This window comes from Oncorhynchus masou, chromosome 11, assembly GCF_036934945.1.
Source record: "Oncorhynchus masou masou isolate Uvic2021 chromosome 11, UVic_Omas_1.1, whole genome shotgun sequence".
In the NCBI taxonomy this organism is placed as follows: Eukaryota; Metazoa; Chordata; class Actinopteri; order Salmoniformes; family Salmonidae; genus Oncorhynchus; species Oncorhynchus masou.
Genome location: NC_088222.1, coordinates 36,486,306 through 36,505,738, shown reverse-complemented (window position 1 = coordinate 36,505,738; position 19,433 = coordinate 36,486,306). Strand labels below are relative to the sequence as shown.

At 42.0% G+C, this 19,433-nt stretch overlaps 1 protein-coding gene across 1 annotated transcript in view; it reads left to right on the top strand.

Moving 5' to 3' along the window:
• Positions 1-4,703: 4,703 nt before the first annotated feature.
• The window catches only part of LOC135548620 (dehydrogenase/reductase SDR family member 11), a 49,809-nt gene continuing 35,079 nt past the window's right edge, over positions 4,704-19,433 (top strand). The window contains exon 1 of the mRNA XM_064978418.1: positions 4,704-5,034. Coding sequence (XP_064834490.1) covers positions 4,903-5,034 — 132 coding nt within the window. The 5' untranslated portion in view covers positions 4,704-4,902. The remainder of the gene's footprint in view (positions 5,035-19,433) is intronic.

Here is a 19,433-nt window from a genome sequence, read left to right as displayed (position 1 = left end):
CTTGTGCTGAGGACAACAAAAAAAGGCCACTAAAATATGCAGTTTGTCACAACACAATGCCACAGGTCATGCTGTCCACTAGCGCGGTTGCCAGAGAATTGAATAAGTTGCCTTCAGCGTCACTTTAGAATTTGGCAGTACGTCCAACCGGCCTCACTACCGCAGACCGACAACATGTATGGCATCATGTGGGCGAGCAGTTTGCTGATGTCAGCATTGTGAGCAGAGAGCCCTATGGTGGTGGTGGGGTTATGGTATGGGCAGGTATAAGCTACAGACAATGAACGCAATTACATTTTATCAATGGCAATTTGAATGCACAGAGATACCGTGATGAGATCCTGAGGCCCATTATCGTGCCATTCATCCGTCGCCATTACCTCATGTTTCAGCATGACAATGCTCGGCCCCATGTTGCAAGGATCTGTACACTATTCCTGGAAGCTGAACATGTTCTTCCATGGCCTGCGTACTCACCAGACATGTCACCCATTGAGCATGTTTGGGATGCTCTGCATCTACGTGTATGACAGCCTGTTTCAGTTCCCGCCAATATCCAGATACTTCGCACAGACATTGAAGAAGAGTGAGACAACAGATTAGTACTTTATTGTCCAACTTGGGAAGGACATTTGAATGAAAGTTATATACATTATATACACAAAAGTATGTGATGACACCTTCAAATTAGTGGATTTGGCTATTTCAGCCACACCCGTTGCTGACAGGTGTATAAAATGGAGCACACAGCCATACAATCTCCATAGACAAATATTGGCAGTAGAATGGCCTTACTGAAGATCTTAGTGACATTCAATCTGGCACGGTCATAGGACGCCACCTTTCCAACAAGTCAGTTGGTCAAATTTCTGCACTGCTAGAGCTGCCCCGGTCAACTGTAAGTGCTATCTTTATGAAGTGAAAACCGATTAAATAAATACAATAAACTTCTCAGGATGGTGAAAGTGCAAGGTGATGAGCTTGATGCTCTTTTCCAATAAATATCAGTGAACTTATTCTGGTGACCTGATTGATACTTGGCTGCCATTTGACAAATTTAAATATTTGCTCATGTATACCAGCGAGCTGTTGGCTAGAGCACACCTGCCAATACCAGAGTATGCACATTCGCTATATAACGGACCATTTTTTGTGACAAAACCATCAAGAGTTGAAAATGCAATGGAAACCCATTTAACTTGTCTTTTTATATGGTACATTGGAATTTAAAACCAAAAGTTATTTTTATGTGCACTGTCATCACATAGACTTTTATCCGCAACAAGTTAATTTGACAAACACATCTCTGTGGGAGAATGTGCATATTTTATTAATGTGGATTTTAGAATATTTACATGAAAATCTGTCACCGACTGGAAGACTACCGTCGGTAGTGACATCTTCACAAAGTAACTATTGTAAAACAGTAAACCCTCGTCACACCACCGAGATGTGGCATTATTTTGCCACCGAGGGGAGCCAAAGATTCGTAAGTGAATCAGTACGGTTAGACACACACAGTAATGCGATTATTGTGGATAGTCAGATTAATATAATAGTTCGATTAAAACGTTTACATGCTTTGCAAAAGTGCATCTGAAAAGAAATAGGCAATAACAATAAACATAACAGCAACCATGTTATTTGAGAACTATATTTGATTCTGAGTTCGGACATATCAAGTGAAAACTATTTCTAAAACGCGTATGTTAAATTGTTCACAACTCGCGCTAAAGAATGAGGGATGCGCTAATGGTGCTGGCACATGAGCAGATCAAATACACAGCTGGAACTCCAAATAAGGTGTTTACCTGATTTTGACTTTACACTGATTTAAGATTAACAGAGTAAGGTGTTTACATGACTATTGCATAATCTGCCTACTGCCATAATCAATTGAATATATGATTAATCCTGTGCATGTAAACATGGCGAATATTTCACTCAGGTAAGGAGGAATATGGAGTGAACTGATCTAGTAAATAATTCAGCTCTCCTAAAACAGACAAAGACAGACAAACAAACAAGTTAGTGTTTTTTTATGCTCACATAGAAACTGAAATACATGGATATTGCATTGATAAATGGACAACAAAACATTCAAGTTAAAATACATGTGAAAAACATGACAATATTTGCATTAACATTTGGAGATACTCAGAGTTGTGTTGATTAGTTGGCAAAAGTAAGGTATGGATGAATGTTCATCTTACAGACAGACAGACATTTATATTACATTTACATTTACATTTAAGTCATTTAGCAGACGCTCTTATCCAGAGCGACTTACAAATTGGTGAATTCACCTTCTGACATCAGTGGAACAGCCACTTTACAATAGTGCATCTAAATCATTTAAGGGGGGGGGTGAGAAGGATTGCTTTATCCTATCCTAGGTATTCCTTGAAGAGGTGGGGTTTCAGGTGTCTCCGGAAGGTGGTGATATGACATGCACACATACACACAAACATAAAACTAGAGATCGGGTAAAGTGCCATTTCTGAACTGTTAACCCTCACAAGTCTGCCGGCCCAGGAGGCTCCCTAGCCGTACCCTCAGAAGTCTGCCGGCCCAGGAGGCTCCCTAGCCGTACCCTCAGAAGTCTGCCGGCCCAGGAGGCTCCCTAGCCGTACCCTCAGAAGTCTGCCGGCCCAGGAGGCTCCCTAGCCGTACCCTCAGAAGTCTGCCGGCCCAGGAGGCTCCCTAGCCGTACCCTCAGAAGTCTGCCGGCCCAGGAGGCTCCCTAGCCGTACCCTCAGAAGTCTGCCGGCCCAGGAGGCTCCCTAGCCCGTACCCTCAGAAGTCTGCCGGCCCAGGAGGCTCCCTAGCCGTACCCTCAGAAGTCTGCCGGCCCAGGAGGCTCCCTAGCCGTACCCTCAGAAGTCTGCCGGCCCAGGAGGCTCCCTAGCCGTACCCTCAGAAGTCTGCCGGCCCAGGAGGCTCCCTAGCCGTACCCTCAGAAGTCTGCCAGCCCAGGAGGCTCCCTAGCCGTACCCTCAGAAGTCTGCAGGCCCAGGAGGCTCCCTAGCCGTACCCTCAGAAGTCTGCCGGCCCAGGAGGCTCCCTAGCCGTACCCTCAGAAGTCTGCCGGCCCAGGAGGCTCCCTAGCCGTACCCTCAGAAGTCTGCCGGCCCAGGAGGCTCCCTAGCCGTACCCTCAGAGCGTGTGCAGACCAGCTAGCTGTTGTGTTTTCTGACATTTTCTTTGTTCTGTTCATCTTTCCCTCAATCCTGACTAGTCTCCCAATCCCTGCCGCTGAAAAACATCCCGACAGCATGATGCTGTCACCACCATGCTTCACCATAAGGGGGGTGCCAGGTTTCCTCCAGACGTGACGCTTGGCATTCATCTTGGTTTTGTCAGACCAGATAATCTTGTTTCTCATGGTCTGAGAGTCTTTTAGGTGCCTTTTGGCAAACTCCAAGCGGTCTGTCATGTGCCTTTTACTGAGGAGTGGTTTCCGTCTGGCCACTCTACCATAAATGCCTGATTGGTGAAGTACTGCAGAGAAAGTTGTCCTTCTGGAAGGTTCTCCCATCTCCACAGAGGAACTCTGGAGCTCTGTCAGAGTGACGATCGGGTTCTTGGTCACCTCCCTGACCAAGGCCCTTCCCCCCCGATTGCTCAGTTTGGCCGGGCAGCTAGCTTTAGGAAGAGTCTTGGTGGTTCCAAACTTCTTCCATTTAAGAATGATGGAGGCCACTGTGTTCTTGGGGACCTTCAATGCTGCAGACATTTTTTAGTACCCTTCCCCAGATCTATGGACAATTCCTTTGACCTTTTGCTCTGACATGCACTGTCAACGGTGGGCCCTGATAAAGACAGGTTTGTGCCTTTCCAAATCATGTCCAATAAATAGAATTGACCACAAGTGAACTCCAATCAAGATGTAGAAACATCACAGGGATGATCAATGGAAACAGGATGTGCCTGAGCTCAATTTCTAGTCTCATAGTAAAGGGTCTGAATACTTATGTAAATAAGGTATGTGTTTTTTATTTTTAATACATTTGCAAAGAAAATCTAAAACCTGTTTACGATTCGTCATTATGGGGTATTGTGTGTAGATTGATGAGAATTGTGTTTTATTTAATCAATTTTAGAATAAGGCTGTAACATAACAAAATGTGGGAAAAGTAAAGGGTCGGAATACTTTCTGAATGCACTTTATACGTAAGTATGAAACGTAAAAGTATAAATGTCATATTACTTATTAAAACAGCAGGATGTTCATGTTTGTATTTATTTATGGATACCCAGAGCCACACTCAGGCATAATACACAAACAAAGTGTGTTTAATGACTTTGCCAGATTAGAGGGATGATCGGGGATGTTCTCTTGATAAGTGTGTGAATTGGACCATTTTCCTGTCCTACTGAACACTAAAAATGTAACAACTACTTTTGGGTGGCAGGGAAATGTATGGAGTACAAAGTACATTATTTCCTTTAGGAATGTAGTGGAGTAAAATAAAAAAGTTGTCCAAAATTTAAATAGTAAAATACAGATAACCCCGAAAAAACTATTTAAGTAGTATTTTAAAGTAGTTTTAATTAAGTACTTTACACCACTGAGGAGAGTTTGAAGACTGCAAATGTAAGAGTCGTAAAATAAACAAGCGGGAGGGAACGTCAACCAAACAAATACACATAGCGCAATGTTTGTCATTTAATATTTAATCCCGAGCGCAGGGATTTCGGTTTCCGCACGGTGCCTTTTCCTGGATGCTGCGAAAACAGGATTAGGGAGGGTTGAACGGTGTAACAGCACGCCCTATATAACACAATTATCTGTTGTGTATATTGTCACTATTGAACCGACATAGCTAGGTAAACGAAATTTATCGTCCTATTACACCAGTTGTAAAACTAGTCTTTGTAATAGCTAAATAATTAATTGAAATGGAGCGCTGGAAAGGCAGAGTAGCTCTAGTGACTGGAGCTTCGGTCGGGATTGGAGCGGCTGTTGCACGGGCACTTGTCCAACACGGCATGAAGGTTGTCGGATGTGCCAGGAATGTTGACAAGATAGAGGTGAGCAAATACAAAACAATGTAAAAGTGAGAACTGTCGTAATCACTCATAGTAGTAAACTACAACAGTTCATCGAATGTTTGATGTGCGCCAAATGACCAGTTTGCAGCTAGTTGACAGTGGCTTGCTAGCTATCTTTTCCCATTGGAATATCTATGATACAGTAGCTAGCGTTAGCTAGCCTTCAATAAAAAATACACATTTGTGATTGACTTTGTTGGACTAGCAAATTGAAATGTCACCGATTAAACATATTTTACGCAATCTTTACATGCGAGTTACATTGATGTAATGCAAATTGCTGTCATATTTCTGGTGTTTTTTTTGTTTAATCACAGCGATTGCTCACTGCATTTAACGTAGCCTACTAAAGGGTGCTTTTAACATTATTCACAGAATAATTCCAGTCCTGGTGTTTCCTATGAAATCTTCTTGCACCTTTTTTAAAGAACATTTTCAATACATTTCCCAGTTATTAAATATATAGCTAGTAGTCACTATTATTTATATCTTGTTCAGTTATGCACGTTATCTTTCCGATGTGGCATATCTTGTCAACATTGTATCATTGTCTTCTAAAACAAATTAATATTTGGTAAAACTACTGAACTGTGTTTGCAGTGTTACAAACCCACACAGTACTATCCAGATTGTGCAACAGGCTTCTTTATACCTCCACCCATTTTGCTGATCACATGGCCTTCTCTCATGTCAATCGTAACTGATCCAGGTTAGGGCAGAATGGTCCCCAATCCATGACATTTGTAAAACTGCACAGACACTTAGCCTAGTTCCTCTGGATTAATCAGAAACTAGTACAGTGACTGAGCCATTACAGGGAGTTGCAACCTATAGCCTAGACCAGCCCTACCCTCCTCCATTCAGAAGACTCCCTCCACTATGAAAAGTTTGGAGTTGTTCCATTGCTTAGCTACAACAAATTATAATTGTATTATTGCATAGTATTAGTCTACAAGTCACTACCTTTTGATAGTTTTGTTGATTGACAAGTTCTGACACCTTGCTTGACCACAAAACAAATAGTTAAAAATACATTACGCAATAGGATATTTTTTCTGTATTAGAATAGACTTGGTTTTTTCACAAGATTCCAATGGCACTTTTACAACCACAGGCCAGCTCTAGTTGGCCAAATATTTGGCCAAGTGAGGGAAGGATGTCAGATTGTGTGGAGGGTGAAGACGGAGCGACAAGCGTTCAACTCCCCAACTCTGGAACAGACTGCGTCACTTTTATGAGACTTCCGAGCGTTGTCTGTGTTTGAGCTGAAGGGAAGGTGGGACAGAGCTGGCATTGTACCCCCTCTGCGATGCCCACACTGGGGACTGGCTGTAACAGTGCCAAGAAAGGTATGCTCTGACTTAAAGTCGGGGTTGTAAACTAGGGCTCTTTCACATATCTCTGTATGGTCTGGATCCTAGAGCGTTTGGTACCCTGATCTGCGTTATAAAGGATGTGTGAAATGCAAACTAACCCTGGCTGAAACAAATCCTGGATCTGCGTGAGTAGCGAGCCCAAGATCCAGAACCAGAGTACCAGGTTTTGAGACGCAGCGAGTCTCGTTGGAACTTTTTGCCAGTTGTAAACAAGCAAGCTTGCTAACGCCATGTAGAATGTGCATCGCATAAATCACATCCTTAAACGGTTCTTTTCAGGTCTTCTGAAAGCGAAACTTATTTTGTAGAATTCTCACAAACGTTCTTGGAAACAGAACTTGGGAACCAAATTTCATGTGTCTATCGCCATTCAATTTTTCTCTACTTCCTCCTTTGGTGCTCTTTTTCTACTTGGGTAAAATGGTGTGATGAGTACAATGTAGGCTCCATATCCCAAGAATGCTGCGTTTTTTGAAGCCTGAATGAGTGGAGTTGACACAGGCAGAGAGAGCAGTAAAGGACATTGTTTTTGAGAGGGTAGAAAAGGGGTTGAAAACAGAAAAGGAGAGTATAATGAGATGGAGGTAGATGTGTGGTTGCCAAGGGCTGCCTGCGGGAATGGAGTGATGGTATAGGAGCAACTTGGCTTCCAAGAAGCAGCAGCCAGTCAAATACTGAGATCATTGACATTTAACAACCCGTACTCGCATTGAACCCCCCTGACGTGATGTGCAAATGAGCAATCGAAAACCAATCGTGCAAATGTCACCATTCCGATTTTATTTGTGCGGGTGCCAAGTTCCCAGCAAGTTGCCGCCCCGTGTGGCTGCCCATGTCGCCTAAACCTAAATCTGCCACTGGGTACGTTAGGCTATATGGAGCACAGACTGATACTAGATGCAAGTCGAACTCATAAGACTCAGGCACAGATCTGCAAGTAGCCTAATCATGTTTTTTTTAGCCCTCTATCTGTTCCTGGCCCACATACTGTATGTAGCTACAGTAGGACTGTGGTGACCACTTACCTTGCATAATGCTATAGTAATTACCAAGGTGTATCAATATAGCCTCTTAATGAAATCCTATGATAGTAGGTTGAGACCTTATGTTTCAGTGACTTAACTAAGAAGATTCACTAGCAACAAGCCTATGCATTCATGGATTGTATGCATGTACTATCCTTGCTAAATGGTCGTTTACATTCAGGAGCTCTTTGACTGTCTCACAAAAGCAAAGTGCCTTGGGCTACATTTAGGCTAGTGCATTTAGATTAGTTGTGTCACAGGCAGGGCTATGGGTTTGTTTTGTTGTTTCCCAGTCCTCTTTGCGTGTTACACAGAAAGACAATTGTGATTTATTTCTTAGACCAGGCGTAAGCAACTATACTGAACAAAAATGTAAACGCAACGTGAAAAGGAGTGGGACAACATTCCACAGGCCACAATCAACAGCCTGATCAACTCTATGTGAAGGAGATGTGTCGCGCTGCATGAGGCAAATGATGGTCACACCAGATACGGACTGTTTTTCTGATCCATGCTCCTACTTTTTTTTTATTTTTTTAAGGTATCTGTTACCAACAGATGCATATCTGTATTCCCAGTCAAGTGAAGTCGACAGGTTAGGGCCTAATTTATTTATTTCAATTGACTGATTTCCTTATGAACTGTAACTCAGTAAAATCTTTGAAGTTGTTGCATATTGAGTTTTATATTTCTGTTCAGTGTAGATTCAGCCGAGGGCCGATTTTCAAATACAATAATTTCATACCTTGATTGCATTAACACACGATCACATCTCTTTTTTTATTTGTGGGAATACTTGTGTAAAGATTTCCTAAATTATACTCTTTCCTTTTTATTTTTATGAATAAATGATGTATAATAATGTTAAGAATACATTTTGTTTTTTGACTCAGTCAGTTTGATTGGTAAATAATGAAAATAGATTCAGCCTAAGCAACAAAGATTGATGCATTTGTCCTGCTTTGCCCTGCCATGCTTCAGCAGTCGATTTTAGTTTGCAGTTGCACCCACAGATGTCATACAGTGCACTCTAATGTAATACTGTATATGCCATTTAGCATACTAACTTATCCAAAGCAACTAAAGCTCAATTTATAAAAATCTGTGTTGGAACAAAAGCCTCAGCACCCGACACCTTGTCATTTTCCCCACACGGGCTGACAAGCAATTTATACCGGTAAGATTACTTTTGGTTTTTTGTGGCATGCACAAACTTAGCATGATAGCAGGTTGGCCAAATAGGATTCAAGATTGAGCAGAGAAATTGGGTAAAAACGCATCCAACTCGCAGTCATGACAATATAACTGGACATTTACTGTACAGTGAGGGCATACATTTTTAGCGCCACACTCTTGCCAACAGTACCACGAACCACACAGGACTTATCCTATGCATTGAGACTGGTTTAAGTGTGGCTCAGGGCAGGGGGAGTTTGGGAGGTCAGTGAGGGTGTCTGTCATTTAATCTATGAGTGGCTGCACTTTGGGCTCAGCCGATTCCTAGAAAATGTGTGAGTGGCGGTCTGTGCATGATGCAGGTCCAGCAGAAGGATCATGGTGTCATCCTTGGATCTAGTGTGAAATAATTTAGATAGAATATTCCACTGACCTTGGCTTGAAGGGGGTGGGGGGGGGGGGGGGTTAACAGAAAGGGAGGGGCCCCAGCCCCTTGTCTCAGTTGATGAGATGCAAGCTAGATGCAAATCTAAATGATATAAGGCCAATATCAGATTTTCCTAAACAGCCCCCCAGCCCAGTCTGTCATATTTGCCAAAGATGGGCCAGTGTACCGTATGTAAAGGTATAATTGGCTTTGCTCTGCTTGTGAAGGGTAGGATCTGATAGGAAGCTGAGGAGGATTGGTCTGGCCCTGGCCTGCTGTGATAGGAGTAGTGTTCTATGCGGCTATGCCTGGCCTGCATCTTAAATCTGAAGTTCTCTGTGAGGTGTTAAAGGATAGAAATCTAGGCTATCTACTGGAGTTGCCCAACTTGCCTTGAGGGAACATAGGTCTACAAATCACACAGGCAAAATGCATTTGACATGACAGCCAACTTTTTTTTTTGCCATTTACAGCACCGTAAGGCTCCAGGAGTATGTGGTTGAATCCTTTGATTAGCTCCGTGTTAATGTCAGCCTGTCAGCAGAGCTTTTGTGGTACATGGCCCTGGTCAGTCCAGACCACTGGTTTCACTGTACCAGGGTTAAAATGCCATGTCCAACAACATTGTAGATTGTTCCTTTGGGAAGGAATTGGCCCATGTTCTCTCCCTCTTTCTCTCTGTTTGACTCTTCTACAAGAAAGCAATCAGAGGAGCTATTTACCTCAAACATATATTTGATTACTCAGAATGGCCTCAGAAGACTCCAGAAGAGAAACCAATGACAGGTTATTTTGGTCTTAGAGCTATCAGAAAGGGGATGTCTCCTTTCCACAAGAGATTCCACCTGTATCACCTGTGGATTATCTTGACAAACAAATCAGCGTATTTTCTGCAGTCTGTCATGTCAGTGCTCAGAAATAGACTTGGCAGCAATGTGGATGGATTGTGAATGGCCCTCCAATGGGTCACGTAGAGCGGGATAGTGGGATGTTTTTCAGGCTTAGGTTTAGTGCCAGTTCGGTCCAGGGGGTGTAAAAAGGTGCTCAATCATGTTTCAAAGGACGAGCTGACACTGGAGAGTCTTTTCCCTGCTCTGGCTCCTCATTCCTGTGGCGTTAGATAGGGCTCAGTAGTCTGCTCCCAGATCTGTTTGTGCTGTCTTACCAAATCCTATTGTCATTGTCATGCCAAATGAGCAATCGACCATAGTAGTTGGCAAGACAACACAAACAAATCTCGGACAAGGCTTGGGGCTCAGTCAGTGGATTGTGAATAGTGTCATCTCTTTGCCCGGCCCCAGTCCACTACCCATTGTATCTGTGAGATTTTCACTGCGATGCCACTGCCCGCCCCCCGCCCAAAACACCCTTCTTTTGTACTGTGTTTTCTGGGCAGTTGGCCAGTCTGAAGTTCACTTTGCTCACAGAGTAGTTTTCACCCAGCAAAGCAATGCTTTGAAGTGGGTCAGGCCAGTGAGGGGTGACTTCACTCTTTTACTCACTCTGTCTTTCCTTCTCTCTCTGTTTCTATTGCTCTCCCTCCCGATTCATTTAACACTCTCTCATTATCATCAAGTTTGCTTTCATTTTTAAAAGTGTTTTGTTTTGATATCAATAAAAAGCTATGGTTTTAGCTGAGTAGCAAAGGTCCAACAAATACAATATCTTGTAGGAGTTCTGACCCTCTTGTCGTACATTTTACTGTATGCCAAAACTACACACGACATCATCACATAACCAAATCTTTCAATGTGACCAATGTATCTCTTCATTTTATCAGACCACATGTAATATTTCATATCGTAAAAATGTATGTTTAGAAAAAAAAAATGTGCCCCCCCCAAAAAATAAAACAGGATATGATAAACTTTTGCAAGATAATTACTTCTGGGTAACTGATACAATTTTACCTGTTGGGGAAAAAGTTTATTATTATGACCAAACAGCTCATTCATTCCGTGAAAATCCACATGTCAGCAAGTTGAGGTACCTGCAGTGCAGGTAGGGTATTTGAGTCAGTTCACCTCACAGCTCATCTGCTCATCACTAATTCAATGGCAGCAGTTTGTCTGACCCACAGCACTTTTCCACTGACTTACGATTTTCCATTGGGCTCTGAGCGGTTAAACCACTGCATCTAGTCTATCTGATTATGGGGCGATTTCCCGTGGTGAGATCTGCAATGGAAACACGTTCACAGTACACAACAACACCCTCATACACCTTAAAGTGGAATTGACAGCATTGTAGCAACATTAAATCTTTTTAGAATCTGTTCATATACACCCCTTTCATAAATTCATAGAATCTTTGGGAATGACCTACAGTGCATTATTCACACCCCTTGACTTGTTCCACATTTTGTTACGTTACAGCCTTATTCTAAAATTGATTGGTTAAATAAAAATCCTCATCAATCTACACACAATACCCCATAATGACAAAGCGAAAACAGGTTTTTAGACATTTTGCAAAAATATTAAAAACAGATACCTAATTTACATAACTATTCAGACCCTTTTCTATGAGACTAGAAATTGAACTCAGGTGCATCCTGTTTCCATTGATCATCCTTGATGGTTCTACAAGTTGATTGGAGTCCACGTGTGGTAAATTCAATATATTGGACATGATTTGGAAAGGCACACACCTGTCTATATAAAGTCCCACTGTTGACAGTGCAAATCAGAGCAAGAACCATGCCATGAGGTTGAAGGAATTGTCCGTAGAGCGCCGAGACAGGATTGTGTCGATGCACAGATCTGGGGAAGGGTACCAAAACAATTCTGCAACATTGAAGGTCACCAAGAACACAGTGGCCTCATAATTAGAACGCACTGTTTTGATTGACACAACAGTCAGCGTTCGTGCTGGCCACTGTTTTTTCACAGAAACATTTTGCACAAACACAGTCCTTACAATAGTATGTCCGGGACGTGACCAGTTTATTTTTGGATGCAATGTTCAGACATTCATAGAAGTAGCACAGCATGACACAATCATCCAAACCGGAAAATGTAGTCTACATTAGTCCTAGCGCTAACTGAGGAAAGATTGACTTAACACAAGTGGTCATATTTAGCTAACTCTCGGCTGACAGAAACCATAATATGAATTAGCTAAAGCAATTACTATTTACAATCAATCACATCAAAGGTGAGCTCACCATTGATCAAAATAATTGAGTAAAACACTTTCAAAATGTTTAAGTAATCCTACGATGGGTAGTTTGTGTGAGCCACCATGTTTTTTGTTGTTTTTGTGTGTCAACCAAAGATAAGAAGAGGAGGCAAGATGAGTATGGTCTATTTGTAGTATGCATGTTGAAGTGGGTGTGTCGTTTACCATTATTGTATTCCTTTCATTCACTTCCGGAAGTTTACTCGAAAGATGAGTGAATCATCCTTTCACCTCATTTTGTTATAACATCTTTGGTCTGACAGACGTTTACGTGACACCCAGAATGCATTGCATAATGTCAACAAACATTGCACCACACATAGCTGGCAAATAGCTTAGCATTAGCTCATCATAATCAGTACAACCTTCAAAAAAGTATTTTACACACATATGTGTCCATTACATTCTATGCAAGATGCACTCTAATGTACTTGCTCAGTTGTGCACCAGGGCCTCCCACTCCTCTTTCTATTCTGGTTAGAGGCAGTTTGCGCTGTTCTGTGAATGGAGTAGTACACCACGTTGTACCAGATCTTCAGTTTCTTAACCCTAACCCAATTTCTCGCATGGGATAGCCTTCATTTCTCAGAACAAGAATAGACTGACAAGTTTCAGAAGGGCTTTTTTTCTAGCCATTTTGAGCCTGTAATCGAACCCACAAATGCTGATGCTCCAGATACTCAACTAGTCTAAAGAAGGCCAGTTTTATTGCTTCTTTAACTAGCACAACAGTTTTCAGTTGTGCTAACATGACCCTTCTGCAATTTTCTAATGATCAATTAGCCTTTTAAAATGATAAACTTGGATTAGTTAACACAACGTACCATTGGAACACAGGAGTGATGGTTGCTGGTAATGGGCTTCTGTACACTTATGTAGATACAGTGGGGCAAAAAAGTATTTTGTCAGCCACCAATTGTGCAAGTTCTCCCACTTAAAAAGATGAGGCCTGTAATTTTCATCATAGGTATATCTCCAGCAGGACATGTCAATGTTGGTCAAATCTACTCCCCAAAAGATGACTAGTGCCACTACCACAGGAAGGATGCAGCACAGTGAGGGAACTAAGCTGTCTGAACCAATCAGAGGTCACACAGAAGGGGTCAGTGAGCTGTCTGAGACAATCAGGGTGTTGCAGTCTCAGATCCCAGTGACCTCCGGCATGACAGTGGGTGGGCCTTCTGGTCAACCGCATCCACAGCATATCCTGTCATCACTGTAATTATGGCTGGTCACCTAAACATCCAACTGTGACGTTTTGGTTGGTCCCAGTGGTGAGCGTGTGTGTAACAGAACTGAACGTTTTTCTGCTTTCGACTATAATTCTGCAGATCATGGGGAAACGGTTGCAAGCAAAATAATACCTTTGCAGAGCCTGTATGTTGCATTACCAAGCAGATAAAATGATACTGTATTGTTCAATGAAAAAGTTAGCCTAGATCAGGAAGACACCCGACAACACGTGATGTGTATGGATATGCTTAGCATGTGGTTTTGGGGAAGAGTTTGTCAGGATGAGGTGTATGAAGATGTTCAGGCCCCCAGTGACCGATTTGGAAAGTGAAGTCACGAGCTCTACTGGTCATCTACTGTGTAGCAACCTAACCATACCAAAAGCTCTGGTCTGCCCTAGAAAGCCTATGTAAATGCCAAATCGCCAGAACAGCCTAAAATATATTTAGACTGACGTTTTGTGTTAGTTTATTATGATCAAGATTGATCCCCACATTGAATTGTTTTAAAGTTAGCTACAAATAAAATTATATTTGTCACATGCGCCGAATACCACAGTGAAATGGTTACTTGCAAGCCCTTAACCAACAAAGCAGTTAAATCATTTACTAATATAAACTAAAGTTAAAAAAATATATATATACACGTATGTTATTTTTCTAATTAAAGAGCAACAATAAAATAACAGTAGACTATATACGGGCTATTACAGTAGAGAGGCTATATACAATTGAGATATTTAATTAAATAGTGATCCATTCTGACTACTACATTTGTCGTTGCACAGGCATGACCACGTGCTGACACAGACCAATCATGGGCTGACAGGCTACGGGGAGGCTCCATAGACATTAAGGTTGACTCTCTCAGGCAGGATGAAAATGACTACATTGACCATGATACTTTGCTAGTTATTCACTTTCACCAAGTTCCTTCGTGATTTTTTTGTGCCATTCAGTCCCATTTCTTTTTTACATTTTTTATTTCACCTTTATTTAACCAGGTAGGCTAGTTGAGAACAAGTTCTCATTTACAATTGCGACCTGGCCAAGATAAAGCAAAGCAGTTCGACACATACAACAACACGGAGTAAAACAAACATACAGTCAATAATACAGTAGAAAAATAAGTCTATATACGATGTGAGCAAATGAAGTGAGATAAGGGAGGTAAAGGCAAAAAAAAAGCCATTGTGGCGAAGTAAATACAATATAGCAAGTAAAACACTGGAATGGTAGATTTGCAGTGGAAGAATGTGCAAAGCAGAAATAAAAATAATGGGGTGCAAAGGAGCAAAATAAATAAATACAGTAGGGGAAAAGGTAGTTGTTTGGCCTAAATTATAGATGGGCTATGTACAGGTACAGTAATATGTGAGCTGCTTAAAGCTAGTGAGGGAGATAAGTGTTTCCAGTTTCAGAGATGTTTGTAGTTCGTTCCAGTCATTGGCAGCAGAGAACTGGAAGGAGAGGTGGCCAAAGGAAGAATTGCTTTTGGAGGTGACCAGAGAGATATACCTGCTGGAACGCGTGCTACCGGTGGGTGCTGCTATGGTGACCAGCGAGCTGAGATAAGGGGGGCTTTACCTAGCAGGGTTTTGTAGATGACCTGAAGCCAGTGGGTTTGGCGACGAGTATGAACCGAGGGCCAGCCAACGAGAGCGTAGAGGTCGCAGTAGTGGGTGGTATATGGGGCTTTGGTGACAAAACGCATGGCACTGTGATAGACTGCATCCAATTTATTGAGTAGGGTATTGGAGGCTATTTTGTAAATGACATTGCCGAAGTCGAGGATCGTTAGGATAGTCAGTTTTACGAGCGTATGATTGGCAGCATGAGTGAAGGATGCTTTGTTGCGAAATAGGAAGCCAATTCTAGATTTAACTTTGGATTGGAGATGTTTGATGTGAGTCTGGAAGGAGAGTTTACAGTCTAACCAGACACCTAGGTATTTGCAATTGTCCACATATTCTAAGTCCGAACCGTCCAGAGTAGTGTTGCTGGACAGGCGGGCAGATGCAGGCAGAGATCGGTTGAAGAGCATGCGTTTAGTTTTACTTGTATTTAAGAGCAGGTGGAGGCCATGTAAGGAGAGTTGTATGGCATTGAAGCCCCACGGTGAGCTTCAAATTCAAATACTTCTGGCTTCACGCGCTATCGGGAGTTTTCCATAGGAACATGTGGATGAAGTCAGCGCTATGACTATCTATTGGTTTTAATGTATTTGCTGTTAAAGTGGAACTGACAGCATTTTAGCTACTTTGCAGATCTGAAACAAACAGACAGTCAAAACATCAGTCAAAAATATAAAATTGCCAGTTTATGCATCAAAACAAGCTTTACCTTTTCACGCGTGAGTTCCAAATATCTCTAACGGTCTCATCCAGGGTGAGTTTTTTTATGTGCGTGACGTCAGAATCTCCCTTATTTTCCACCATAATTTGCAAATAAATTCATTAAAAATCCTACAATGTGATTTTCTGGGAAAGAAAATCTAATTTTGTCTATCATAGTTTATACAACAGCTAGGTTAATTGAGTTAATATTTTTGATTGAAAGAGGGGGAGAAGACAGCTGATGAAAATGAATATAGCTGCAGTACAAATTGGATTGCTGCTTTGCTCTCTATAACAGGACCAAGGCCGAGCGTATATGCTTTTTACTCCAGCAATCCATCACAGCTAAGTGTATTGAGTAGACATAAATCCAGTTAGTCAGGCCTTTTCTGTGATAAATTAGCCTGTGATCATCACTCAAGTTAAAGACTAAAAGAGAGCAGATTCCATACTGCCATCAGACATTAATCATAGTACGTTATTCAGAGCTGAGTCACACTCCTTGTGTAAGGAAGGAAAGGAGTGTACACAGCTTCACGCCAAGGCATATCCTTTTACTATGCTGCTCACTAGCATGTTTTTAGTGGACACGTTGTGTGCTTGGCTCCAGGCAGGAGCGCTCCAGAGGGAACACAACAGTGATGGGACAGTCATGCGGTTTGGGGGCACGCTGGTCTACTGGAGTAGGTGGGTCTTCAACTCTCTTCAGCCACAGTGATGTAGGCTACATATAGTTCCCGGTCTTTAAAAGACAGCCCTTACCAGTAGTCCTATTGCAGAACCATAAGAACATGACATAATACTTGTCATGATTTCCCTATGCCAGATCTGTAATACATATACTGAGCTATTTTATCGGTGGTTGTCATGAATGCAATTCTGTGCAAGACAAATGGATATGTTTGGACATCATATTAATATCATGGTAAGATATGATTAATGTAGCCTAAACAAATTGACTGCAGTAAACATACAACATGCCAGCCAGCCTGGCTCTGTTGCGTTGCCTCCCAGGCCCGCCATTATTTATAGTAAACCTCTGCTCATATCTGTAGCGTCCTGTGCTGTGTCAGTCAGCAGGTAGGATGAAATCCCACCATACTGGTAAGCCTGCTCCAGGGAGTGAGTTACACAACACCTGGCGGTAGGCCGTGCTGTCTCTGTCATTAGCCTACTCCACCTCCACCGTGTCATCAGTGTGTCACAGCCATTCACAATATCAATGGGCTGTTACTTTCAGAGACTACTTTTTATACTTATTATTTACCATACTTTGTTTAATTTACCTTAATTCTTGCACAGAATCCAGCCTAGCAGACAAGATGCAATTTTCCAGTTTTTTTTTTACAAAAAATGTTTTTATCTGGCCATTGATTTAGTTATCCTAATTCTGGTTATCCTACAAGGGTAAAAAAATAAACTCCAATAACTTTTGAGCGAATTATGATAGAGACGTGAGGTTTGGACTGATCTTAGAGGATTTATATTGTATTTGTTTGTTTCAAAACTTCTATAGCAATGCCTTGACTGTGTAATAGGTGTGTTTAGTGGGCTTATTCTGACTGCCCATATAGTGACTAACGAAAAGCTAGTGATGTTGTTTTATAGCCTAATATTGATTATCCCTAGGGAGAAAGGCAATAAAAGCCTACTCCCTCCCCAACCTTTGGACCCTTCTGTGGGTGGCTGCTCTTGGATTGTGCTCAATGGCGGAAACAGGGGTTAAAGTTCTCCGTCTCATATGATTTCTGTCATGGATTCTGGAGAGGTTGTTTTTGAGATCAGTGTAGATCTGCAATAAAAAAATCTCTGAAGGGATGGGAGATGACATGGCCTAATACAGAAGCATGTCTGGTCTACGAAATATATTCCCAAATAAATGTGTGCACTGACATGGATGATTGTTGCTGACACACCGATGTTCAGATGAAGGGAATTAATTAAGTAGTCTATAATGCGCACCACAGCAGCGCTCAACTCAAACAGTGGTGTGTAGCCTACTGTAGCTGCTGGCAAAGTTGCCAGAAGATACCGACCCTACCATTACGCTTCTTTACACTGATCTGCTTGGAGGTCGGAACGCATCATGGTTACATTAAGACACCGTGGAGCCGGTGCAAGATATGGGTCTGAAAACTTATCTCAATATAAGAATGGGATATGCCACTGTACTCCAAATGTTATCTTTATCCACACTGCTCCATAGAGATAATTGAAATACTGCGTGTTTTTCTTCTTCGGAAAACTGCCCTTTTTTCGTGGCTACTGGTAGCTAATGTAGCATGAGGTCGAAAGTTGTTTCTGCAGGTTGCAAAAATAGCATGACACGAGCTGAATTAAATGTATAAGCTTTGAAAATAAAAACCTTGGTATACACTCAGTGCTCCATTGACATTTCAGAGATTTTTGTGAGAAATCTTTGAAAAAGAACAGGAATGTAGAATTTAATATGAAAGCATATACTAAAATATGAAAATTCTACATGTCATGTCTCAATCGATATCTACACTGAGTGTAAAAAACCTTAAGGGCACCTGGTCTTTCCATGACAGACTGACCAGGTAAATCCAGGAGAAAGCTATGATCCCTTATTAATGTCACTTTTTAAATCCACTTCAATTTGTGTAGATGAAAGGGAGGAGACCGGTTAAAGATTGATTTTGAAACCTTGACATGGGTTGTGTGTGTGTGCCATTCAGAGGGTGAATGGGCAAGACAAAAGATTTAAGTCCCTTTGAACGGGGTATGGTAGTAGGTGCCAGGCACACCAGTTTGAGTGTGTCAAGAACTGCACCGCTGCTGGGGTTTTCACACTCAACAGTTTCCCGTTTGTGTCAAGTCTGGTCCACCACTCAAAGGACATCCAGCCAACATGACACAACTGTGGGAAGCATTGGAGTCGAAATGGGTCAGCATCCCTGTGGAATGCTTTTGACACACTGTAGGCGATGCACCGGCAAATTTAGGCTGTTTTGAGGGCAAAGGGAACAACTCAATATTGTTTTATTTTTTTTACCACTTATTTTTCTCTGACCTCCATTGATTATAGACGCAAATACCTTTTTAGGAAGTGTATATACCATGCGTTACATCATGCTGAAACTCGTTTGCAGAGCTGGTTAATGTGACTTTGAATTAAAGGATCCTGGGCGTCTCCTCAACCCCAGGTCCACCAGCCAGCCAGACCATCTAACGTTATCTCTGTGCTCTTCATCTGCAGAGCTGTCTGATGAAATAATTGTACTGTTTCTTCAAAGTAGTTAAGGCATACTTACACAAACTGTCTCTATCTCTCTCATCGTTATGCACACTCCTCTCTCATGTGGTCTTTGCGGTCTGTGTATCTAACCTAATTTAGCAGGCGTAAAGTGTTTCTGTCTGAGCCGGAAACAACAGGCGCAATGGATTATGGTCATTGTAGTTAATCATCGTGCTGAACAAGGTTGCCGTGCAGAGTTAGGTAACCTGAGACAAATCTAATGTCAGATCTCTTCCTGCATTTCCTGGCTGTTAATGCAAAAAAGGGTCAATGCAGGCAGTCCGGGTAGCCATTTGATTAGCTATTTAAGTCTCATGACTTGGGGGTAGAAGATTTCACGGTCCTTTTGGTTCAAGTCTTGGTGCAC